At 44.9% G+C, this 25,602-nt stretch overlaps 1 protein-coding gene across 1 annotated transcript in view; it reads left to right on the top strand.

Moving 5' to 3' along the window:
- cps1 (carbamoyl-phosphate synthase 1, mitochondrial) overlaps positions 1-25,103 on the top strand; it is a 191,791-nt gene extending 166,688 nt beyond the window's left edge. The window contains exons 28-38 of the mRNA XM_072578736.1: positions 4-79; positions 1,265-1,342; positions 3,349-3,456; positions 5,946-6,035; positions 7,302-7,472; positions 9,712-9,786; positions 10,529-10,627; positions 18,794-18,853; positions 20,038-20,150; positions 22,078-22,207; positions 23,919-25,103. Coding sequence (XP_072434837.1) covers positions 4-79; positions 1,265-1,342; positions 3,349-3,456; positions 5,946-6,035; positions 7,302-7,472; positions 9,712-9,786; positions 10,529-10,627; positions 18,794-18,853; positions 20,038-20,150; positions 22,078-22,207; positions 23,919-24,020 — 1,102 coding nt within the window. The 3' untranslated portion in view covers positions 24,021-25,103. The remainder of the gene's footprint in view (positions 1-3; positions 80-1,264; positions 1,343-3,348; positions 3,457-5,945; positions 6,036-7,301; positions 7,473-9,711; positions 9,787-10,528; positions 10,628-18,793; positions 18,854-20,037; positions 20,151-22,077; positions 22,208-23,918) is intronic.
- Positions 25,104-25,602: the final 499 nt, after the last annotated feature.

Below are 25,602 nucleotides of genomic sequence, written 5' to 3' on the forward strand. Positions count from 1 at the left end.
CAGTGGTTCAGCGATGAACGTGGCTCATGATGCGACAGAGATGAAGAAATTCCTTGCTGAGGCAGCTCGTGTCTCTCAGGTACGTTCATTCCCTGCTGCCTGACTTGGCTTGTTCTGCTGCTGGTGCACTCTTTGTTGAGGGCCCATTGATTCATGAGTAATTTCTCATCTTGTTCAATTTGGATGAACTGCAGTGGTAAGCAGCTTTTGAAATGCAAAATATTTTTTATCAACTTTACTTACTTAGGAAAACTGATCTACTGTTGCAAGTGATCTATGCAGGTAGAGAGTGGCTGCTGGTACAGACATCAAAGATGCTTTAAACTTTCGTTTAAATAGTGACAAATCTACAGAGGCATGTGGAGGCCCTTCTACAAGATTAACAAGAAATCAACTTGCAGGTGCAGTCAGGAACTAGGAATCAAAGAGCATGAGGTTGTAGTACAAGAGTCAGAGTCTTGTAATTGTGTAGTCCTGTAGCAGGACTGTGTCTGGAATACTTGTGCTGTTTCTGTCTCTGATGAGAGCAAGGCTGCAGTGAAACCCATTGTCTGGGAGTGCATGTGTTGTCCAACAACAAGAGCTTTGAGTCTAGCTGTCTAGAGTTCAGAAAAATGAGAGGTGATCTCATTGAAATGTAGGAAATGCTTTGGGTCTCGAGCAGGTAGCTAGCGATAGTTGCTTTCCCTGGCCGGAGACTCATCCCAGAGGACTGCTTTGTCCCTTTGTGAGTGCTGCTGGAGCTACACCCATCCAGGCAAGTGGGGAGTATCCCATCTCTGTCCTGACCTGTGCTTTGTACATCATGGACGGGCTTTGAGAAGTCAGGTGGTGGATTACTTGCTGCAAGATTTCTAGCCTCTGAACCACTGTAGTAGTTTAAGTGCGAGTCCATTTGATTTTTCTGGTCAATGGTAACCTCCAAAATATTTCTAATGGGGGAATTCAGTGCTGACAATGCCATTGAATATCAATGGGAGTTGGTTCGATTGTTTCTTGTTTGAGATGGTCATTATCCGGTGTTTGTGTGGCACAAATATTACTTGCCACGTGTCAACCCAAGCCTGGGTATTGTCTAGATATTGCTATATTTGCACATGATTTACTGAGGTGTTATGAAGAGTGCTGAACATTGTGTAGTCATCCAGCAACCATCCTAATCAATGCAGTAAAGAGCCAGTTCTGATGACAAGCACACATGTTTGGAATCCCTGAAGTAGACGTGACTGTCCTGACACTGAACCATATCTTTCATTGGCTGCAGGAACATCCAGTTGTCCTCACCAAGTTTGTTGAAGGAGCACGCGAGGTTGAGGTTGATGCAGTCTCCAAGGAGGGCAAGGTAAGATGAAAGCTTAATGAGCCAAGCTTCAGCTTGTGTTCCAGAGTCAATGTGTTAATCACATGTAGCTGTCTGAGCTGCCTCTGTCATGTCCTAACTGGTACAGGCACCTGTTCATGTCTGCACTCGCTGCAAAACCAGACACTAAAGTGAGCAGCTACCATCAATACATTGTGGCCTATTGTTCTAAAACCGGTCCTACCAAGGATCCACAGACATGGTGGTGTAATCCTCTGGAGGTTCCCACTGTGATGACCACACTACCCAGGGTGAGTAATCAAATGCCAGGACTTTGGGCACAACAGAGAACAGACATTCCACAGCCTCAGCAGGCCTGCTGGAAGACAGAGTTTGCTGAGGCAGCTCAAGGAAAAAAAATGGTGTCTCACAATGGGGAGGTGTCATCACCGGCCTACACTGAAGACCTCAGTAAGAGCATTGGGGTGAAGGAGATTCCGTTTGCAGGTTTATTTACTGACCAGGCCAATCGACTGCAACAGGACATTGATAGGCTAGCAAAATAGGCTGCTGGGTACAGGTTGAACCAGAGATATGTGAAGTGGTGCATTATGGCAGAAGGAGGAAGATGATTGAGACTGAATGGCACAGTTTCAGAAAGTGTGCGGGGGGACTGGAGTACATGTGCATCAATCTTTAAAGGTGAAGGACATATTGAGAGAGTGATTAGTAAAGGATATGGGATCTTGGACTTTATTAGTAGGAGTATTGTGTACAAAAACTGGAAAGTATAGTCTACCCTTTATAGATCTCTTGATAGATCACAACTAAAATTTTGCTTCTATTTCTGGTCACCACACTTCAGGGAGAATGTGAGGGTCATAGAGTGCAGAGGAGATTTACTAGATTGGCTCTCTGGATGAGGGAACTTAGCTACAATGTTTGGTGGATGAACTGGTGTTGTTCTGTTTAGAACAAATGGGGTTGAAGTCAAATTAATAGGTATGTAAGGTTATGACTGATTTTTTTGGTTTGGTCGATGAAGGAAAGCTGTTCCCATTAACTGATAGTACAAGGAATAGAGGCTGCAGATTCAGGGCTTTGGACAGAGGGGGATGTGGGGAAGAGTGTTTGTTGTACACAGTGAAACTGGAACTCATTGTTCATAGTGTGGTGGGAGTGTGGGGGTATATGTGGGTAGATAGGTGAAGTCAAAGGGAGGGGGGAAAAGTGGAGATGGTGGTGGTGTTTGGTTGGAAATAGAGTATTGGTGATTCCAAAGGGAACGTGGTTGTTGCTTGAGGCAAATAAGCAAGTGAGGGAGCTTGAGGACAGTTGAGAGGCATTTGAGGGAGATTGAGGATGTTTGAGGGGTATTGAGGGGGTCTTGAGGGAGTTCTCGTGCAGTTGTAAGTTTGACCAGATTGCTGCACAGTGATTTGTCATGAGTTCTTCTGCGATTCTGCCAGAGATTTGGAGATCCCCAAAGAGTTAAATGGAGGTTGTGCCTGCCCCCTAAGCATGTGGTCCAACTCCCACTGAACACTATTTTGTTGACAAATAGATGTCCCGGCCACTCTTTTTAACCATTAATCCAACATTAGCAAGACCAATATGATAGCTGCTCGTTACCACATTGTTATTTGTGGGCACTTGCTGTGCACAGATTGAATTTCCTGCATCATGGCAAAGATGGCACTTGATAAAGAAATAATTTGAAAATACTCCATTGTGTGTAAAACATTTGGGGTTGTGAAAGGTGCTATATAAATGTGAGTCATTATGCTTATTCCTTATGTGCATTGTTGTGTGAGACCACATGTTTTGGAATGTGTCGTTCCATCGGTTCCATTCCTTGTCCAAAGACCTGCATTCCTTGCACACCTTTTCCCAGCCTGGGTCTTCTACGTTTTGGGTGAGGGTTTTGCTGTCACCGGAAGTGATCTTGTCAAATTGATGGAAAGTTTTGCACAAGCTGTCGGTTCCAGAGCAGCTGCAGTTATTGGTGGCTGACCATTGCTGGCTAATATTTGTGCCTTCCTTGCCAGGTCCTAGCTCACGCCATCACTGAGCACGTAGAAGATGCAGGTGTCCATTCAGGAGATGCCACCCTAATCCTGCCAACGCAGACCATCAGCCAAGGAGCCTTGGAGAAGGTAAGGTGCAGCCTATGTGTCACTGACTTGCACAGCACAGACAAAAGTACCCATAGTACCTGTGCTAACTCTGTGATAAGAGTCATACAGCATGGAAACAGGCCCTTCAGCCCAATTCATCCATGCTGACCAGGTTTCCTAAACTGAATTAGACCTGTTTGCCTGCATTTGTCCCATACCCTTCAAATCTTTCCTATCCATGCAGTTGTCCAAATATCTTGTAATTGTACTCCCCTTTATCACTGCCTCTGGCAGCTTGTTCCATACATGCCCCACTCTTTGTGTGAAAGTGTGGTAGTAAGGTCTCTTTTAAATCTTTCCTCTCTCATCTTCAACCCATGACCTTTAGTTTTAGACTCCCCTTTTCTGGGGAAAAGACCTTGGCTATTCACCTTCTCCATGCCTGTCGTGATTTTATAAACCTCTTTAAGGCCACCCCTTAGTCTCCCATGCACAGGGGAAAAAAGTACAGCCAGTCCTGCATCTCCTCATAACCCAACCTCTCCAGTCTTGGTAATATGCTTGTAAATCATTTTTGCTCCTTTTTCAGTTTAATACTATTCCTTCCTCTAGCAGGTTGAGCAGATTGTATACTGTACTGCAAATGTGGGTTCGCCATGTACACCCATTACAGGAAGTTCCAACTACTGTACTCAGTGCACTGACTGATGAAGGCAAGTGTGCCAAATGCTGCCTTCACCCTGTCGATCTGCGATGCCACTTTCAAGGACAAGCATCTGCGGTCTAGAGTGATAGAACCAGTCCCACTGCCCAGTTCACTTCCCCACAGCCCTACAAATTCCTCTATTATTTTAAGTATTTATCTGCACCCATTTTGAGGGATAGTATTGGATAATCCCCTCATTTTTTGCATCTTCACAATGCAGCCATCAGATTTCTTCAATCTCGCTTCTTTGCCAATTAGACATAGAGTCACACAGCACAGTGACAGGCCCTTTTGCCCATCAGGTCTATGCCAGCAACAAACACTAAACTGTATACATTCCATTTACCTGCACTTGGTCCACAGCTTACTGTGCCACTGCATTTTAAATACATGTCCAGATGCTTCTTAAATGCTCTGAGAGTACCAACCTCCACTACCCTCTGGGTGAAAAAATTCTTTCTCCGTTCTTCAGTAGATCACTTGCTCCTCATCTAAAACATAGACTTATCTCTCCTCGGAACTGAGACTTCTCAACCCAGGCCACATCCTGGTGAATCTCGTCTGTATCCCCTCTAGTGCAACCACATCTTCTGATCATATGGTGACCGGAATTGCACGGCCTTATTAATGTTTTATAAAGTTGTAACAAGACTTCCTTTGTTACCATCTGTCTGCTTGTGCTGACACCTTCAGAAATCTATACACCAGATCCCTTTATTACTCCGTACTCCCTAGTATCCTACTACTTATTGTGTATATCTATCCCTTATTAGACTTCTCAAAATGATTTGATTAGATTAAATTAGATTCCCTACAGGCCCTTCAGTTCAGTAAGTCCACACCGACCCTCCGAAGAGGTAACCCCACCAGACCCATTCCCCTACCCTATATTCACCCTGACTAATGTACCTAACACTATAGGCAATTTAGCATGGCCAATTCACCTACTCTGCACGTCTTTGGATTATGGGGGAAACCGGAGCATCTGGAGGAAACCCGCATAGACACGGAGAGAACATGCAAACTCCACAGAGAGGACAGTCACCCAAGGCTGGAATTGAACCTGGGTCCCTGGCGCTGTGAGGCAGCTGTGCTAGCCACTGAGCCACTGTGCCGCCCCCCCCCCCAAAATGCATTTTCTTATACTTTAATTTTTAATTTAATTTTGGATTAAATGCCATTTGCCAGTGCTTTGCCCAATTTATAGGTGACCATCACCACTCGTTTTCACGTCATCTGCAAACTTACTAATTATACCTTCTACTTTCAAATCCAAGTGGTTATGTACATACAAGCAACAAGGATCCCAGCACTGATTCCTGTGGGATGCTGCTGGTTACAGGCTTCCAATCACAGAAACATTCCCCCCCCCACCCCCAGCCCTCCAACACTATCATTCTTTGCCTTCTATTTATAAGCCAATTTTGGATCCAGTTTGCCAACTGTCTTTGGATCACATGGGCTGTTATGTTTCAGACTAGCCTTCCATCAAACGCCTTAATGAAGTCCATGTAAACCACATCAACTGCACTACACTCATCAATATAGTCGGTCAACTTTTCAAAAGACTCAATTAAATTAGTCAGACAGGATCTCCCACTTGCTGACTGTCTCTGATCAATTCCTTCTTTTCCATGCTGAGTTAGTATGAAGGACCATGTGGGGTGGAGGCGGGGGGGGGGGAGGTGGTGTGGGGTGGAGGTGAAGGCAAGAGACTGGATTAACGCTGGAATCACAAAGAACACAGGAGGTGAAACTACTAGAACCAGTATGAATCAGCATACTATTTAACTGTGACCTTTTAATTCTTTCTGCTTTTTAGGTCAAGATTGCAACCAGAAAGATCTCCAGGGCGTTTGAGATTTCTGGACCATTTAATGTACAGTTTCTTGTGAAGGGGAATGATGTGATGGTAAGCCACCTGACGAATCAGGTTTTTGGGGTCTGTTACTTTCCTCTGTTCCTCCTGCGTTCGTTTGCTGGGTGTTTGTTTGAACGGGCTCTCCAGCCTGTTATCTTGTCGTCATTTGGGTACATCATGTCTTAGATCTTGCAGTAAGTGACACATTGGCACCAGCCCAAAGCTGGGAGCTGAACCACCAACAGATAGGGCAGCCACTTCAGAGGAGGTGCAGGTGAAGCGAGGTAAGGAGAGGCTATGTCCCCACTTGCACTGGTTTAGGCATTCCAATTGAATGTGGGTGGCAGTGATCACTGTGTGGGTATGGATGAATGGAGGTGGGAGGGTGTGAGTGAATATTCATTCACATCAAATATACACTGATTCCAGTTTGTGAAAGAAACCATTTGCAGAATACAGAGTCTTGGTGCTGGCTTTTTAATTTGAGTATTAATTCAATAAAGCTGATTCTTTTGGTTTATGGTTCTATAGGGATTGTAACAGCAGCAGGATTATGGATGAGCTCATGTTTGTGGAGAGTTTTGGATAGAACGTGGCCTTCTTAGAACCTGGACTTAAAGAGAAGCAAAGTCAGGGACAAGTTCAATGGATTTAGATTTGATAAATTCTTACAGATGCGTGATATTTATCCAGGAAACCGGAAGGAGATTTGAGATGAGATTTATGGGATAGCATGATGAACTCAGAGCTGATAACTGTGCAGGTGGTGCTGTTCCCATGTATCTGCTACCCTAACCCTTCTGGATAGAGGGGGTCGTGGGTTTAAAAGGTGTTGTCGAAGGATCTTTGGTGAATTTCTACAGTGCATCTTATTGATTTTTGGTGATGGAGGGGAGGGAGTGAATTTAGTGCCTATCACGCAGCCTGCTGTGTCTTGGATGGTTTCAAGGTCTTTGAGTGTTTAGAAGCTGCACCTATCCAGCCAAGGTGGGTATATACCATCATACGCCTGACCTGTGCCTTGGAGATGATCTTTGGAGAGTCAGGAGGTGAATTACTCACTGCAGGGTTCCCCACGGGTGGAGAAAAGTATTCGGCTTATCTTTAGTCCTTCTGAGAAACACAGAGCTGCCTGTGTCACGCTGTTAGTCGCTATCCTTAATGAGCTCTTGCTTTTTGTCTTCACTGTTCTCACTGGAGATCAACTGGAAGTGGTGTTCACCTGCAGCTATCCTTGCAAGATTGCTAACTGCATGAATGAATGCATGAACGAGCCCTGAATGCTTTCATCCTAGCTGTATCTCTATTGGTGACCAGGTGATTGAGTGTAACCTCAGGGCATCCAGGTCCTGCCCCTTTGTCTCAAAGACCATTGGAGTTGACCTCATCAACGTGGCAACGCGGGTGATGATTGGCGAGAGTATGGATGAGACGTCCCTGCCATCATTGGAAAATCCCATCATACCAACCGAGTATGTGGGCATCAAGGTATGGCAAGCAATCCAGGCTTGGGGGGGGGGGGGGGGGTGGCATTTAGCATAATGATTCTCACACATTCTCTCAGCCTCTAGTAGAGAATCTCTCCCTAAGATGCACAGTTGAGCATGGAATGTTTTCTTAATAAATGTGGCAGGCTTGAATTGGTGCAAGACCTTTTCTGAGCTTTACCAGAAGCAGTGTTCCTTGTTGCTGTCTGTGCAGCTTAATTTTTCCAGTTTGCATTTCCCATTCAACTTGAATGCCAGAGAAGGAAACACTAATCCCCATTTGTCTGAATTGATTCCTAGTATCAACTCTCAACATCTGCAATGGGCAAGGGTTTTTGGTCAAGTGATAGACCCAGACTACAAAGTCGAGATCCATTCCGTTCAGTTGCAATGCCATAAGTGTGTTAGATATAGGAGCAGAATTAAGCCTTTCAGCCCATCATGTTTGCTCTCCCATTTGATCATGGCTGATATGTTTCTCAGCCCCATTATCCTGCCTTCAGTACCTCTGTCTTGCAAAACTCCACTAGTCACTAGCTGCCATCCTGAAAAAGACCCCTTTGTCCTTACTCTCTGCCTTTTGCCAGTCAGCCAATCTTCTATCCATGTCATTGCCCCTAACACCAAGGGCTCTTATTTAGCAACCTTCTGTGTAGCGCCTTGTCAAAGGTCTTCCGGAAATTCAACTTGATCAGGTCCACTTGCTGTCCTTTGTCTAACTTGCTCATTCCCTCCTCCAAGAATTCTAACAGCTTTGTTAGGTATGTCCTCCTCTTGACAAAGTCTTGCTGACTCCAACCTAGTTTTCAGTGCACTTCCAAGTGTTCCACAATTTCATTCTTAGTAATGGACTCTATAATCTTACCAGTGACGGAGGACAGGCTAACCAGCCTGTAGTTGTCCTGTCTTCTGCCTCCCTCCATTCTTAAACAAGGTTGCTACGTTAGCCATTTTCCAGTCCTCTGGGACCCTCCCTGACTCCAGTGATTCCTAAAAGATTATATCTCTACGATCTCCTCAACTAGTTCCTTTGGGAGGTAAAAACAATAACTGCAGATGCTGGAAACCAAATTCTGGATTAGTGGTGCTGGAAGAGCTCTTCCAGCACCACTAGTTCCTTCGGAAGCTGGGGATGTGGCCCATCTGGCCTGGGTGATGTATCTACTTGCAGATTTTACAGCTTCTTCAGAATCTCCTCACTACACTGCCCCCTGACTGTTTTGAAGTTCTGGTATGTTGCCGGTGTCTTCCGCTGTGGAAACTGATGCAAAGTACATGTTCAGTTGCTTCACCATTTCTTTGTTCCCATTGCCAGCCTAATTTCCCAATGTTTGAATGTCCACTCTTGCCTTTTAGGTTATGGTTTGTTTTTTAGAAAAGAAGATTGCAAGAGATTTTTTTTTATGAGTAGCTAGTTTACTCTCATATTACCAAGCGTTTTGACTACGTTGCTGAACTATTTAGTTAGGAGCTTTCTGCTCTTTGCAGTGTTAAGCGTGGGGACAGTCTGCACGTGGGTGTGAGATGAACATAGGAAGTTTCAATTAGATCTTTCGTCACCCTTCCAAAGAGTGATGCAGCAGTCAAGAAAGTTGTTTAAATGTTTTAAATGCAGAATAATGCTGGAGGGGCAGAGAGCAATTGTATACAATCTCAAACTTTATTCAGAGCAAAATTAAAATGAGTAACGTTTGAAATTTAAAGTTATTTTTATTCATTCATGGGATGAGACCATTGTTGGCTCGGCCCACATTTATTGTCCATCCCTAATTACCCATAAGAGTGAACACATTTCTGTGGTTCTGGAGTCATATGTAGGGAGGAATGGCAACTTCCTTGCCTTAAGGATGTCAGAAAAGCAGGTGAGTTTTCCAGCAGTTGACAACAGATTCATGGGCATCAATGGACTCTTAATTCCAGACTTTCATTGAAGTCAAATTCCACTGTCTGCCTTGGTAGTTCTTGAACCCGGCTCCCCAGAACATTACTCGAGTATCTGGATTAACGATCCGGTGATACTGTTGTCATTTGCTCATGAAGTCGATGTATCTGAGGCCATTCCACTAAGATTGTGGGCAGAGGTTGGGAAAATGAACATGGTGAGTTCAGGTTTCACCTGCAGTGGGCGCTGTTCAGTAACAGTGAAACCATCAGTGTCTGTGCTGCATTAAAATCCACTAGTGTACTGTTTTCAAACTCGGTAAATGCAGCTATTTTCAGCTTCATTTGGTCACTTGCAGGCGCCCATGTTTTCTTGGCCACGACTCAGGGACGCAGACCCAATTCTACGCTGTGAGATGGCATCGACTGGAGAGGTACCTGTAACATTTTGTTTATCTCCTTTAGCTTGCTGACCAGGGAGTCATTACACAGAGGGACATCCTGACTGTTAATTGTGTATTGCTGGTAGGGGGAAAGAGCTGCAGAGGTTTCTCCCATAATTCAAAGCAATTTCTCACTGATTGAAGTTGGAAAGAAAATGCAACTCCTGCTGTGTGTGAAGCTGAGCAGGCAAGATCCAAAAAACCCCTGCAACTGGTTGTCTGGTCTCAGTGATTGTGATTGAGGGATCAATATTAGTTGGGACACAGGCGATAGCTCCCTAGCTTGTCTGTGCATTAGTTCCATTGTATCTCCCACGTTAGGCTGAGCAGAGGACAGTGCCTTGATCTAGCCCAGTGTCTAAAAGAGCAGACTGCCAGGCCGCTATAGCCATCATTCACGTGCTGCACTAGAATGTCAGCCAAGGCTTCTTTCAGGTGAAACCTTTTCACTAGTGAATGCCAAGGTTCTGGAATGTGCTGCTGATAAGCATGGCATCCAAAAACAAATTTGGTGGGTATTTTGAAAGGAAGAATGCTTCAGGGACAAAGTCTCTGAATGCTCATTCAGAGAGCTGATGCATGCGCGATGGGCTGAATGGCCTCCTTCTGCATTGTAACAATTGAACCCGCAACTTTGACCCCCAAGATAAGACTTTTTTTTCACTTAACCAAATTTCCCCGAAGTCTCTGGGAAATGTGAGCATGTTGAATCTTTCCTGTTTCTGTTTAACAGGTTGCTTGCTTTGGACCCAATATTTACTCTGCATTCCTGAAGGCGATCCTGTCCACAGGCTTCAAATTACCTCAGAAAGGGATTCTCATTGGAATTCAGGTACCGTTTGGCAACAAGAGGCAACCTCCCCGAGAGCGATGTTCACACGGTGTGTGCTTCTAATCAGAACTCCGAGAGCAGGCCTCCTCTCTCCTGAGCAGGCCCTGACTGCCACCAATCTATGTATGTGAAGGGGGTGGTGTGGGTGTGGTGTGACTGACTCTCAAATGCCTGAGAGCACTGTGCCATGGATAGCACATACAGGGAGGTGGTCACTCCCCAGGCAGGGAGAGAATGGATGACAGAACAAGAAGACTAGGCTGGCAGAGCAGGAACCTCCTGTGACCATTCCCCTGCAAAACAGACTCCGCTTTGGATATGGGTGAGGGGAATGGCCTCTCGGAGGAAAGTAGCAGCAGCCAAGTTCATTGGACCACAGTGGCTTTGCTCCACAGGAGAGAAGGAGGAAGTCTGAATGTGGAATAGTTGCAGGGGATTCAATTGTAGGGACAGTACGGTGGCCCATTGGTTAGCACTGCTGCCTCACAGCGCCAGGGACCCAGCTAATAGAGTTGGGGAGGATTTAAGCTAAAATGGCAACATGTACGGGGAGGCAGAAAAGAGAGAAATTAGAGCAAAAACAGATTACAATAGAAAACAGGAAAATGATGGGCAGAGACTTCAAGGGCAAGAATGAAACCAGGGCAAAATAATTGGAATGGGACTAAGAACATTAAGCATTAAGATGGATGAATTAATCAGGCTAATAATTTCATATGGGTATGATTAATTGAAATTACAGGGACATTGCTGCAGCGTGATCAGGGATGGGGACTGAATATCTAGGGAGTTTTTTTTTAGGAAGGAAATAAGGAAACGAGGTGGGGTAGTGTTTCTGGTTAAAGAGTAAATTAGCACAATAGTGAGGAAGGGTGTTAACTCTGGTGAAGTGAAATCTGTATGGGTAGAGCTGATAAACACAGTAAACTTAGAAGATCTGGTTATAGCAGGGACAAATGAATTAATTGGCAACTGATACATCTGGACAGTTCACCTATGGCAAGTGAGGAGATCAGGAGAGTCTCCAGGCCAGTCAGAACTATGAGGTAGTTACAGTGCCACAGCCTCTCCACCTTCGAGATCACACCTGCAGGTTCTAACCACTAGCTGTACTTCCTAGAAAATGCCCTCTTCCTTTGTGTGGCCACTGCTTCTGATGAAATAATGTGCCACATTAAAGATGACAATCCGTAGTGAACTGACCATTACAGGGTGCCCCATGGTGGACTGACCATTACAGGGTGCCCCATGGTGGACTGACCATTACAGCTTGCTCCATGGTGGACTGTCCATTACAGCCTGCAGGACCGATCAGTCTGTTTATGGGTCTTATTCTTTATCTAAATCTATTAATACAAAAAATAAGATTTTGTTAAATGAGTTGGATTATATGGAATCCAGGGAGAGCTAGCCAATTGGATAAATATTGGCTTGATGGTAAGAGACAGAGGGTGGTGGTGGTAGAGGGTTCAGTCTGGAGGCCTGTGACCAGCAGTGTGTCACCAGGATTGATGCTGGGTCCACTGTTGTTCATCATTTATATAAATGATTTGGCTGAGAATACAGGAAGCTTGGTTGGTAGGTTTGCTGATGACACTAAAATTGGTATGATGGGCAGTGAAAGAAGTTATCTAAGAGTACAACGGGATCTTGATCAACTGGGCCACTGGGCCAAGGAATGCCAGATGGATTTTAATTTGGATAAATAGCCATTGCATTTTGGTAAGACAAACCAGGGCAGGACTTAACACAATCAGTGACAGGGCCCTGGAGACTTGGCGAACAGTGAGAACTTGAGGTGCAGGTGGACAAAGTTTTAAGAGAAATCACAGAACGCCAGGTTATAATACAACAGGTTTATTTGGAAGTACAAGCTTTCGGAGTACTGCTCCTTCATCAGGTAGCTAGTGCCTTACAACTAATGCAATATATTGAACAAACCTAGATAAGCCTTTCATCGTTTAAAATGGGTTGCAGGTTTCAATTCATTAATATGTCACATTCCTGAGGTAACTTGAGGTTTTATTTTTAAAAGTGACATCATTATGAGATAGCGAGAGTCTGGAGACAGGATATTCCTGTTAGGGTGAAAGGAAAGGCTGGTAGGTGAAGGGAATGCTGGATGACTAGAAAAATTGAGGTTTTGGTTAAGAAAAAGAAGGAAGTACATGTCAGGTATAGACAGCAGAGATTGAGTGAATCCTTCGAGTACAAAGGCAGTAGGAGTATACTTAAGGAAATCAGGAGGGCAAAAAGGGGACATGAGATAGCTTTGGCACATAGGGTTAAGGAGAATCCAAAGGGTTTTTACAAATACATTAAGGGCAAAAGGGTAACGAGGGAGAGAATAAGACCCCTCAAAGATCAGCAAGGCGGCCTTTGTGTGGAGTTGCAGGAGATAGGGAACATACTAAATGAGTATTTTGCATCAGTGTTTACTGTGGAGAAGGATATGGAAGATATAGAATGTAGGGAAATAGATGGTGACATCTTGAAAAATGTCCTTATTACAGAGGAGGTGGTGCTGGATGTCTTGAAACTCATAAAGGTGCATAAACCCCCAGGACCTGATCAGGTGTACCCTGGAACTCTGTGGGAAGCTGGGGAAGTGATAGCTGGGGCCTCTAACTGAGATATTTGTATCACCGATAGTCACAGGTGAGGTACCAGGAAACTGATGCCATTATTTAAGAAAGGTGGTCAGGACAAGCCAAGGAACTATAGACCTATGAGTTTGACACGGGTGGTGGGCATGTTGTTGGAGGGAATCCTGAGGGACAGGATGTACATGTACTTGGAAAGGCAAGGACTGATTAGGGATAGTCAATCATGTCTCAGAAGTGGTTTGAGTTTTTTTTTTAAGAAGTAACAAAGAGGATTGATGAGGGCAGAACGGTGGACGTGATGTATATGGACTTCAGTAAGGCGTTAAACAAGGTTCCCCAAGGGAAACTGGTTAGCAAGGTTAGATCTCATGAAATACAGGGAGAACTAGCCATTTGGAGGTAGAAGGCAGAGGGTGATGGTGGAGGGTTGTTTTTCAGACTGGAGGCCTATGACCAGTGGAGTGCCACAAGGATCGGTGCTGGGTTCACTACTTTTTGTCACTTATATAAATGATTTGGATGTTAGCATAAGAGATATAGTTAGTAAGTTTGCAAATGAAACCAAAATTGGAGGTGTAATGGACCATCTGATTAAGATCCCACTGTCATCTTAATCAGATGGGCCAATGGGCTGAGGAGTGGTAGATGGAGTTTAATTCAGATAAATGCAAGGTGCTGCATTTTGGGAAAGCAAATCTTAGCAGGACTTCTACACTTAGTGGTAAGGGTCTAGGGAATGTTGCTGAACAAAGAGACCTTGCAGTGCAGGTTCATAGCTCCTTGAAAGTTGAGTCGCAGGTAGATAGGATAGTGAAGAAGGTGTTTGGTATGCTTTCCTTTATTGGTCAGAGTATTGAGTTCAGGAGTTAGAATGTCATGTTGCAGCTGTACAGGACATTGGTTAGGCCACTTTTGGGAATATTGCATGCCATTCTGGTCTCCTTCCTATTGGAAGGATGTTGTGAAACTTGAAAGGGTTCAGACAAGATTTACAAAGATATTGCCAGGGTTGGAGTATTTGAGCTACAGGAAGACTGAACAGGCTGGGGCTGTTTTCCCTGGAGTGTCGGAGTCTGAGGGGTGACCTTATAGACGTTTACAAAATCATGAAGGGCATGAATAGGGTAAATAGACAAGGTATTTTCCCAGGGACTGGGGAGTCTAGAACTAGAGGGCATAGGTTTAGGGTGAGTGGGGAAAGATATAAAAGAGACCTAAGGGGAAACCTTTTCACGCAGAGGGTGGTCCGTGTATGGAATGAACTGCCAGAGGAAGTGGTGGAGGCTGGTACAGTTGCAGCATTTAAGATCAATTTGGATGGGTATATGAATAGGAAGGGTTTGGAGGGATATGGGCCGGGTACTTGCAGGAGGGACTAGATTAGGTTGGGATATCTGGTCGGCATGGACGGGTTGGATCGAAGGGTCTGTTTCCGTGCTGTACATCTCTATGACACTATCTCAGCTCAGATGATGCATTAAAGGTGTGAGGTGAGAATCTGGATGTATTCCAGTCTTGAGTCAGAATGGTTCTATTTCCAAAGTAGGAATTTATGAAATGTCACATGGGTTACTGCCTGCAGATTGTGTGCTCTTTGAACAAAATGGAATGTATCTGCAAATACAAGTTTGCACAACAATTGTCAGACAGGCATGTTCCCTCCCAGTCTGGGAACACTTCAGTGGTCGGGACCATTCGGCCTCGGATTTTCAGGTGACCATCCTCCAAGGCAGACTTCAGGATTCGCAAAAATGGCTTACATAAGGTTGAGGAAACAGGGTTCAGACAGAGCAGTGGAGGGATACAGGATAGCCAGAAGGGACCTGAAGAAAGGGATTAGGAGAGCTAAGAGAGGGCATGAAAAATCCTTGGCGGATAGGATCAAGGATAACCCCAAGGCATTCTATGCGTATGTGAGAAACCTGAGAATGACGAGAACGAGGGTAGGTCCGATCAAGGACAGTAGTGGGAGACTGTGTATTGAGTCGGAAGAGATAGGAGAGGTCTTGAACAAGTACTTCTCTTCAGTATTTATGAACGAGAGGGACCGTATTGTTGAAGAGGAGAGTGTGAAACGGACTGATAAGCTAGAAGAGATACCTGTTAGGAAGGAAGATGTGTTGGACATTTTGAACAACTTGAGGATAGACAAGTCCCCCGGGCCTGACGGGATATATCCTAGGATTATGTGGGAAGCAAGAGAGGAAATTGCAGTACCGTTGGCAATGATCTTCTCGTCTTCACTGGCAACTGGGGTGGTACCAGGGGACTGGAGAGTAGCGAATGTTGTGCCCCTGTTCAAAAAAGGGAATAGGGATAACCCCGGGAATTACAGGCCAGTTAGTCTTACTTCTGTGGTAGGCAAAGTAATGGAAAGGGTACTGAGGGATAGGATTTATGAGTATCTGGAAAGACACTGCTTGATTAGGGACAGCCAGCACGGATTTGTGAAGGGTAGGTCTTGCCTTACAAGTCTTATTGAATTCTTCGAGGAGGTGACCAAGCATGTGGATGAGGGTAGAGCAGTGGATGTAGTGTACATGGATTTTAGTAAGGCATTTGATAAGGTTCCCCATGGTAGGCTTATGCGGAAAGTCAGGAGGCATGGGATAGAGGGAAATTTGGCCAATTGGATAGAAAACTGGCTAACCGGTCGAAGGCAGAGAGTGGTGGTAGATGGTAAATATTCAGCCTGGAGCCCAGTTACAAGTGGAGTTCCGCAGGGTTCAGTTCTGGGTCCTCTGCTGTTTGTAATTTTTATTAATGACTTAGATGAGGGAGTCGAAGGGTGGGTCAGTAAATTTGCAGATGATACGAAGATAGGTGGAGTTGTGGACAGTGAGGAGGACTGTTGTCGGCTGCAGAGGGACTTAGATATGATGCAGAGCTGGGCTGAGGAGTGGCAGATGGAGTTCAACCCTGCCAAGTGTGAGGTTGTCCATTTTGGAAGAACAAATAAGAATGCGGAATACAGGGTTAATGGTAGGGTTCTTAGTCAGGTGGAGGAACAGAGGGAACTTGGGGTCTATGTACATAGATCTTTGAAGGTTGCCACTCAGGTGGATAGAGTTTGTAAGAAGGCCTATGGAGTATTATCGTTCATTAGCAGAGGGATTGAATTCAAGAGTCGTGAGTGATGTTGCAGCTGTACAGGACTTTGGTTAGGCCACAGTTGGAGTACTGTGTGCAGTTCTGGTCGCCTCAATTTAGGAAAGATGTGGAAGCTTTGGAGAGGGTGCAGAGAAGATTTACCAGGATGTTGCCTGGAATTGAGAGTAGGTCGTACGAGGATAGGTTGAGAGTTTTCGGCCTTTTCTCGTTGGAACGGCGAAGGATGAGGGGTGACTTGATAGAGGTTTATAAGATGATCCGAGGAATAGATAGAGTAGACAGTCAGAAACTTTTTCCCCGGGTACAACAGAGTGTTACAAGGGGACATAAATTTAAGGTGAAGGGTGGAAGGTATAGGGGAGATGTCAGGGGTGGGTTCTTTACCCAGAGAGTGGTGGGGGCATGGAATGCGCTGCCCGTGGGAGTGGTAGAGTCAGAATCATTGGCGACCTTTAAGCGGCATTTGGATAGGTACATGGATGGGTGCTTAATCTAGGTTAGAAGTTCGGCACAACATCGTGGGCCGAAGGGCCTGTTCTGTGCTGTATTGTTCTATGTTCTATGTTCTAATGCAGATTGGCTGAGCAGAGGCTGATAGCCAAGTTCGCCTCAAAATGGTCTCAACCAGGACCTTGGTTCATGTCACACTATAGGTGACCCCAGTACACTATACTCATACTCACTCACTCTCTCTCACTCTCTCACACGTGCACTCACTCACTCACATGCGCACTCACTCGCGCACTCTTACATACTCTCACACTTACACAAATCCTCTCTTATTCACGTGCTCACTCTCAGGCACACAGATACCCCCCACGCGCGCACCGTCTGGCAGGCACATACTCCATCACACTCACTGTATCAAGCATGCACACACGCATGTACACGTAGACACACAATGACATTCTACACCTCTCTCCTACACGTACTCTCTCTGTCACCCTCCCATGCACACACATATAAGTCTTTGGGGTGAATTTGCATTTGCAGAATTGTATTTGCAGATACGTTCCATTTTGTTCAAAAAAACACATAATCTGTAGGCAGTCAATATTTTTTGTAATCCATGTGACACTTTATAAATTCCTACTTGGAAACTTAACTTGTCTGACTCAAGATTGGAATACATACAGACTTTAACCTCCTGTCTTTAATGTGAATCGGTTTAGCTCCGTTGGCTGGATCATTTAGTTAGCAGAGCAGTGAGATACCAACAGCGTGGGTTCAATTCCCATCACTGGTTTGACATTACCATGAAGGACGTTCCATCGCCTGAGATCTGGTGGCCCTCGGGTCAAATCACCATTAGTCGCTTCTCTCTAATAAGAGAGCATCCCCTAGGGTCTGGTAAGACTATGTTGACGCAGCAACACAACACCTTTAATATGGTGTCTGAATTGAGATGTCACCTTTTGCTTTTTAATAAAACCTTCAGTTATCTTGGGAATGTGACTTGAAAGAAGTTCTGGGATTTACATATTAATGAATCTAAACCTGCAACCCATTTTAAAAGTTGAAAGACTTTATACCAATCTAGGTTTGTTCAATATCATCAGTGGTATGATACTGTGACCTTTTGTTATACAGCGGTTGGGGCATCATGTTACAGCCGTACAAGGCATTGGTGAGGTTGCACTTTGAGAACTATGTGCGATTCTGGTCGCCCTGCGAAAAGAAGGATGTTAGTTAACTGGAAATGGTGCAAAGAAAGATTTGCCAGGTTGCTGCTGAGAATAGAGAGTTTGAGTTGTAACAAGAGGCTAGATAGGCTGGGACTTCTCTCCCTGGAATATAGGAGGCAGAGGGGTGACCTTACAGATGTTTATAAAATCGCGAGGGGCATAGATAAGGTGAATAGCCAAGGTCTTTTCCCCAGGATGGGGAGGGCAGAACTAGAAGGCATGGGTTTAAGCTGAGAGGATGAAGATTTAAAAGGGACCTGAGGGGCAACTTTTTTCACACAGAGGGTGGTGTTTATATTAACTAGCTACCAGAGGAAGTGGTAGAGGTGGGTACAATTACAACATTTAAAAGACATTTGGACAGGTACATGGAAAGGACAGGTTTAGCATATCAGCTAAACACAGGAAAATGGAACTAGATCAGTTTAGAAAACCTGATTGACGTGGGTGAGTTGAGCTGAAGGGTCTGTTTTTTGTGTTGTATTCTGACTCTCTCCTTTTCCAGTTGATGTTGCTGTGCAGCTGTTGTGGTTGGAATTTACTTCAAATGAATCTGAACAATTTCAGAGGAGCTTTGGTTTGTTCTGATCCGGGGTACTCAGTCCCTTTGATAGTAAACTACACAAAATAAACACTGTCAGGTATTGAGCCTGCAGAGACGTTTATATCTGATCCTGACTTGCAGAGATGACTGTTAGAAACATGTGGTGTTACTTTTTTTGGTCTATACTGAGGTCCTTTCTTTCTGTTAATTGTTTTCACAGAGCTCTTTTCGATCAAAGTTTCTTGACACTGCACAACAGCTTCATGAACAGGGATACAAGGTAGGTCTCCACATCTTGGTTAAAACGCATGAACACCAGTGTAGTGTTCCCTATTACAGCGGGGAAAGGAATGATATCTCTGACAGTGACTTTAGCATTTTCAGTGACACAATGTCTGTGACCACTCTGTTCACTGAAGCCTGCACCAAGACCCTGGCATTGCTCTGTAGCACCATCACAGAGAAACATCAGGCTCCCAGTACAACTGTCCATTCCTCTGCTGTCCTCTGCAGCTTGAGAGATATTGGCAGCCTCAATTGGAGATTTTAAAGGCAACATTTCCTATCTAACTGGGATTTCAAAGACTCGTAGTCTGAGCTAGTAGGCTTTCAGTGTCCTCCTCCAAACCTCTCTCTGGAAGGACTTCCTTTTCACCTCCACACATTCCCAAAATCAGGGAGATAGGGTTTATGAATGCTATCCACTAGCTGTTTTGCACATTTAGAGGAAATCTGAAATGAGTTTTTTCACCCAGAGTGGTAGATATATGGAATGTTGCTGCCCGAGAGGCAGGAACTACTGCAACATTTAAGAAGCATCTGGGCGGACATGTAAAATGCCAGGGGAAACTAAGTTATGGATCAAGTGCAGGAGAATGGGATTAATGTAGTTTGGTGTTTGTTGCTTGGCATAGATATGAAAGGCGTGTTTCTGTGCTGTATGACTCTGAGTAAATGTTGCGCTGACAGTTTGATCTTGGGTGTGTTGAGGCCGTGTGTTGGGGTGGGGGGGTGAAGCAGATTACAGCTGTGTGCCAGAACAGCTACACATTACAAGAGAGCCTCTTCAGAGCTGTGTCCTGCCCCGTATTGTGACCCCGCCCCATACTGTGTCTTTGCGCTGTACTGTGCCCCATATTGTGTTTCCCTGCCCCGTACCATGACCTCATACCATATGCAATAATTGCACGAGAAGTCTATTATTTACTGATTTAAGCTTTCACCTCCCTCTGCCCTTCTGAAGCTGGCCCTGATGCACCATTGTGTTTCTCCATGATCGAGTGATTCCCTATGTCTGTACCACTGTCACCGGGGATTCACGAGTCGTTCAGTGTTCTCTTGTGGGTTTTCAGAAAACCTTTAATCTGGAGGTCCCTGAAAACCTGTAAAATCGCTGGCCGTCAGTGTGGTGAAGGATGACATGGCTTATGTTTGATGTGAAACCTGTTGTTTGTTTCATTGAAGCTCTATGCCACAGAAGGGACGGCTGCCTGGTTAAATGCCAATGATGTACCCACTGCCCCCGTCTCATGGCCTGATGCAGAGGATCACAGTTCATCAGCTCCCTCTTTTACCAAGTGAGTGCCTGCCATGGTTGTTGGGGATTCTCTGTACACTCAGCTTTTGTCGAGGGTCACCCATTGGATTTGTACTCCATTCAAACCTTAACATATATTTGTGATTTTTATTTTGACATACTTTCCTGGTTAAAGCAAGCATCCCCATATTTCCTCAAATCCTTCAGTTCTGGTAATGTCCTTTTATAAACTGTGGAATAAAACTGAATTATAACTTTACTCTAAGAATGGCTGGTGCCCATGTTCTGAAGAAGCTGGAGCTGGGATCATAGTCTGTGGGGTTCCAGAGGCTCCCCTCTCTTACCACACCTTGTGTTTTGTAAAACCTGCTCATGTTCCCTCACGAGGGTATAGACATTGTCTTCCCACATCAATTCCCCTGGAATTCTAGTGCAAGCATATCCTTCCAGTATGAATAGAACTATCTGCAGTATTATGGCTGCTTTAGTCAATTCTAAAAATCACACAACACCAGGTTATAGTCCAACAGGTTTAATTGGAAGCACTAGCTTTCAGAGCGTCGCTCCTTCAGGTGGTTGAAGGAGCGGCGCTCCGAAAGCTAGTGCTTCCAATTAAACCTGTTGGGCTATAACCTGGTGTTGTGTGCTTTTTAACTTTGTACACCCCGGTCCAACACCGGCATCTCCAAATCTTAATCAATTCTAGCATAGCCTCCTTGCCTGATATTTCAAATCTCGATAAATAAAGGGATGTTAAAACAGAAATTGCTGCACAGGTAAAGTAGTAAATAAGTGGGTGGAGGTGGAGCCCAGAGTGGAGGGGGGAGAGAAAGAGACAGAAGACAGACAAGGGATGTTAAGCCAGGGAAAAGAAAAGCTGATAATAGAGACCATTAGTGGGTGAAAATGGTTTGATTGTGATGAAAGCAGTCCATGTGATAGAGGTACAGAGGCGGATAAAGAACATAGTAGGTGGTGTTCACACTGTAAAATTATTGGACTCCATGTTGAATCTTGAATGTTGCCGGGACCCCAGAGAACGATGCAATGCTGTTCTTCTAGCTTGTACTGAGTTTGCTGGAGCACTACAACAGGTCCGAGAGAGAAATATAAAGTCCACCTCCTTGACCGACTCATCTAGTTGTCCTGCTACATGTACTCCAATTCCCTGCACTACCTCTACACTTCCCTTTATTGTGTCTTGTTCACTCTCGCCAGATACATTCTTGAGGTTAATTCCAATTTCCCCAATTTTTCCTCATGACCTGTTCAAAGCATCCTGACAGTGCAGAAGGAGGCTATTCAGCCCATCAAGTCTGCACCAACCATCAAAGAGCATCCCATCCGGACCTACCCCTCCACCCTTATCCACATAATCCTGCATTTATTGCGGCTAAGCAATAATTCTAGGACATGACGGAGCAATTTGGCATGGCCAATCCCCCTAACCTGCACATCTTTAGACAATCCGAGGAAACCGGAGCAACAAACCTATACAGATATGCTGACAACGTGCGAACTCCACACAGACATTCAAGGTGGGAATCGAACCTGGGACTGTGGTGCTGTGAGGCAGCAGTGCTAACCATTATGCCACCGTGCCGCCAGTTCTTTGATGCTTTCCTGTACTCTGGCTTTACTCAACAACACAGCCAAAGCTTCTACCACTTGTAAGAGGATCAAGAATCAGAGGATACAAATACAAAATGATTTGCAAAAGAAGCAAGTATAATGCAAGAAAATCTTTTTCACAATCCGAATGGTTCCAGGAAGGAATGCAGTGTCTCAAAGTGTAGTGGAGACGGGTTCATTTGAGAGCGGAATGAATTTTTATTTAAATAGGAACAATGTGCGGGGTTGTGGAGGAAAAAAGTGTAGGATGGCACCAAGTGCTCAGAGAGCTAATGCAGACAGGATGAGCTGAACAGCCTCCTTTTGCACCGTAACGTGTGTGACTGTCTTTTCAGATTAATCCATGATGGAGCCATTGACCTGGTGATAAACCTGCCCAACAATAACACCCGCTTTATGAGGGAGAACTACCTGATCCGCAGAATGGCCATTGATCATGCTGTACCTCTTATCACCAATTTTCAGGTAATAATAATGACTGTACCTCTTAACTTTGCTCCCATCAGAAATCCTGACGAGATGCTCACTGGCCACAAAATGTCAGTGGCTTAATAAGACTTAAAGCTGGAACATTGACAGTGAGTGGAGGGCAGAGATTCAGAATCTCCTTCAGAATTCCTTGGTCATACACTGAGATCTGAAATTGGTTTTAATAAATGAGGCAGCTCTAATGTGGCTAAAATTTGTCCCATCCTCTCCTTTTCCAGGCGAACAGCTCTCTCTCCACCCATCATCTCCACTGTTTGCGCAAGGAGCTAAGTAACTAAATTACCATAGAATAAAATTGTGTGGTCACAATGTCCCAGGAATCTAACTCCCTTCCTCCACTATTATCTTTCCATCCACTTTTGCACCATCTTATCTTCCTAAACTCATTTGTGCATGATACTCAGAGATATCTGGAGATTATCATTCCTGAGCTTTTTCTTACCCATTTCATACCTAGCTCTCTCAATTCTGACTCCAGGACCACATTCCTCTTCGTCCCGTGTTGTTGGTTCCAATTTCCACAAGGCACACTCGCTGTTCACCCTCTTCTGTCAGCATAATCCTTAATCCTGGCACCGGAGGCCACAGACCACTCTGGAATCACATCTACAGCCAGGAGGTTGCTGGGCTGTTTCTTTCACTCCCACACAGCACAGAAAGAGGCCACAGAAGGAGCCTTTCTAACCTGTACTAACTCTTTGAAAGAACTTTGCTGTTCATTCTATCCCCATTTTCAGTTTCTTGTTTGGAAGCCTCTGTGGAGCAATCTTCCGGTTTACTTACCGAGCAGAGAATTTCAGATCCGACGAACTCGAAGTGTCAAACAATCCTCATTTCGCTTCTGGACCCAGTGGTTTAAATCTGTCCCCATCAGTGAGTGATTCTGCTCATTGTGTAAACAGGATACATTGGGAGAAATGGCCTTGTTCTGAAACCCTCCAATTAAATCTGTGCTGTAACATGAATGTTTGTAGCTTTGCTGGTCTCTCTGTAAAACCAGCCTCCTCTTGCCTGTTGTGAATCTGTTGAATTGATTCTGCACCCTCTGATCTTCTTCCAAAGATCTTCCCAGAACTGGAAGCAACATTCTGGATTTGTACACTCCTCCTCGTTTGTAAGCCAAAGAAACCACAAAAACAAGGAGCAGATGTGGCTTTTGTTTGTTTTTTAAATTGATGATCATTGTCATGGTTACCATTACTGATCCCAACTTTCAATTTGAAGCTAATGAATTGAATTCTAATTCCACCAGCTCCTGTGCAGGATTTAAACCTGTGTCCTGCAGAGCCTCGGGAGAGCTCATCAATACTACTTAGACCAGAGTCTCCACTTTTGAGCTGTTGTAAGCTATTGTCCATACGGCTTCTTACCCATCCCTCCTGGCTATGTTTCGCCTATCGCAGTGTAGCGGACAGGGTTGTTTATGTATGAATGTTGTTGGCTTGTTGACAGAACCCAGCACTAATTCCAAGGCTACTGCACCTGGTCCAATGACGAATCCCAAAAGGGCATCCACTGCTCTCCCACTCTCTCCTTTTTTTTTAAGAATAATAGAAGCCCTACAGTGTGGGAACAGGCCATTTGGCCCTTTTTGGGAAGTTGTCTTCAGTTAGCGGAGGGAACTTGTTGACCGGGTCTCAGCATTTTATTTGTAAATGCTATTGATTTCTTCTTCTTACCTTTTCAGGTGGCAAAACTTTTTGCCGAAGCGATTAAACACTGTGGGAAACTGGATTCCACCAGCCTGTACCACTATCGAGAGAACAGTGTGATCAGAGGTTTACCGTGAAAGGTTCCCGTCAGCCTGGTTTGTGCAGGCCCTCACTCCACGTGTACAAAGTCGGTTCTCTGACACGGACAAAAACATATTCTTATTGTAACAGCTTTGAATAAACAGAGAGAGAGATTTCAATGTGAACACACGATTCACCTAATTCAGCTCTTGCTTTTGGAGGTCTAAGCACTATGGAAATGACTCCCTGTTCTAAATGCTTTCCCTTTTTCTTCCAATTGTACATGGCAATGGAGAGGACACTGTGGAGACAGTGGGTACCGCAAGATTCCACCTTCCCCCCCCCCCCCCCCCCCCCCCCCCAACTTGTAACTGAGCAAGCTGCGAGGACTTTGAGCTGGTGGTGTACATCCCTCTTCCTACGCAGTGCTCTCATGAGGGTTTGCTTATTGTGACCCTGAAATGATTTGTCAATGCCTTGCAACCACAAGCTTCATTCCTGCCACAGTCATGATGACAAAAGCAAAGTTATCAGCTAGCCAGTGAGAGCTGTTTCAGTCCTCGCAATTCGCGTGTCAGAAGTGGGCCCACTTACATTGATGACCGTTGATGGGTTGGCCTGCCATTGGCCTTGAATTGACCCGGGACCCTTCCACATACCCTCCCATAATCTGCAGCCCCTTCACTTTTCGCTTGAGGATCTTGCGTTGGCATGGACTTGACTGGAATTTGCAGATTTCCAACATGTTTTCTGGTTCTCCCGCTTGGCCATTTACAGCTCCCCTCCATCTGCAGTGAGGGTGTGTGTGTATGAGTGTGTGTGTGCGTGCGTGTGTAAGTGGGTGGGGATACTCATGATCTTGCAGTGGCAACAGACACACTGTACTACCTTCCCATTACCCCTGACCCCAATGAGAAGACAATTCTTGGCTTTGTGCATTGTGGAGGTGCACTATTTCTGGGTTCAGTGGACATCCAAGCGTATAGTCGGGCTGTCACTTTGATGTAGCCATGCGTGGCCACAAGCAGGGCTGGTGGTTTTTTTTCATAGTGCTTCATTTTCATGTCATTCCTCTGCTGTGATGCTGTATAATTCCTTATAACTGTATCAGAACAACAATAAATCATTGTTTAATTAAACACTGAGCTATGCTGTTTGTGTCAGGAGGAGGGTGTGACCATGTCTGTTCATGCATTTCAATTCCTTCATAGCCTTTTCACCTCACATGCCCACAACCCAGGTATGGTCCCACTGGCACTTGGCACCATATTTTCACTCACCAATGTGTCCACTGGACAGGAGGTGTCAGCACCCTCTTTAGCGGAGGATGGCATGATTACCCCTCCTTGCTCTGACCTCCATCAGCTCCACTTGCGGCCCTCGAAGAGTCTCTGCAATGATCATGAGCTGTGCTTCAATTGATCCAGGTCCTGCACCAACCTGGTGCTACTGAAGCAAATTCAAGGCCCTTTATTCCTCCATACTAACTCATTTTCCCATTTCACGATTGTGCTTTTCTCTGCCAGTCTATTCTCTGTAACTGTTTCCCATCAAAAGAATCTGAATGACACAAAGATAAGTAGGAAGTGACTAGTAACGAGGACATAAGAATATTACAAAGGTAGGTTAAGTGCATGG

This window comes from Chiloscyllium punctatum, chromosome 10 (genome assembly GCF_047496795.1).
Source record: "Chiloscyllium punctatum isolate Juve2018m chromosome 10, sChiPun1.3, whole genome shotgun sequence".
NCBI classification, from domain to species: domain Eukaryota; kingdom Metazoa; phylum Chordata; class Chondrichthyes; order Orectolobiformes; family Hemiscylliidae; genus Chiloscyllium; species Chiloscyllium punctatum.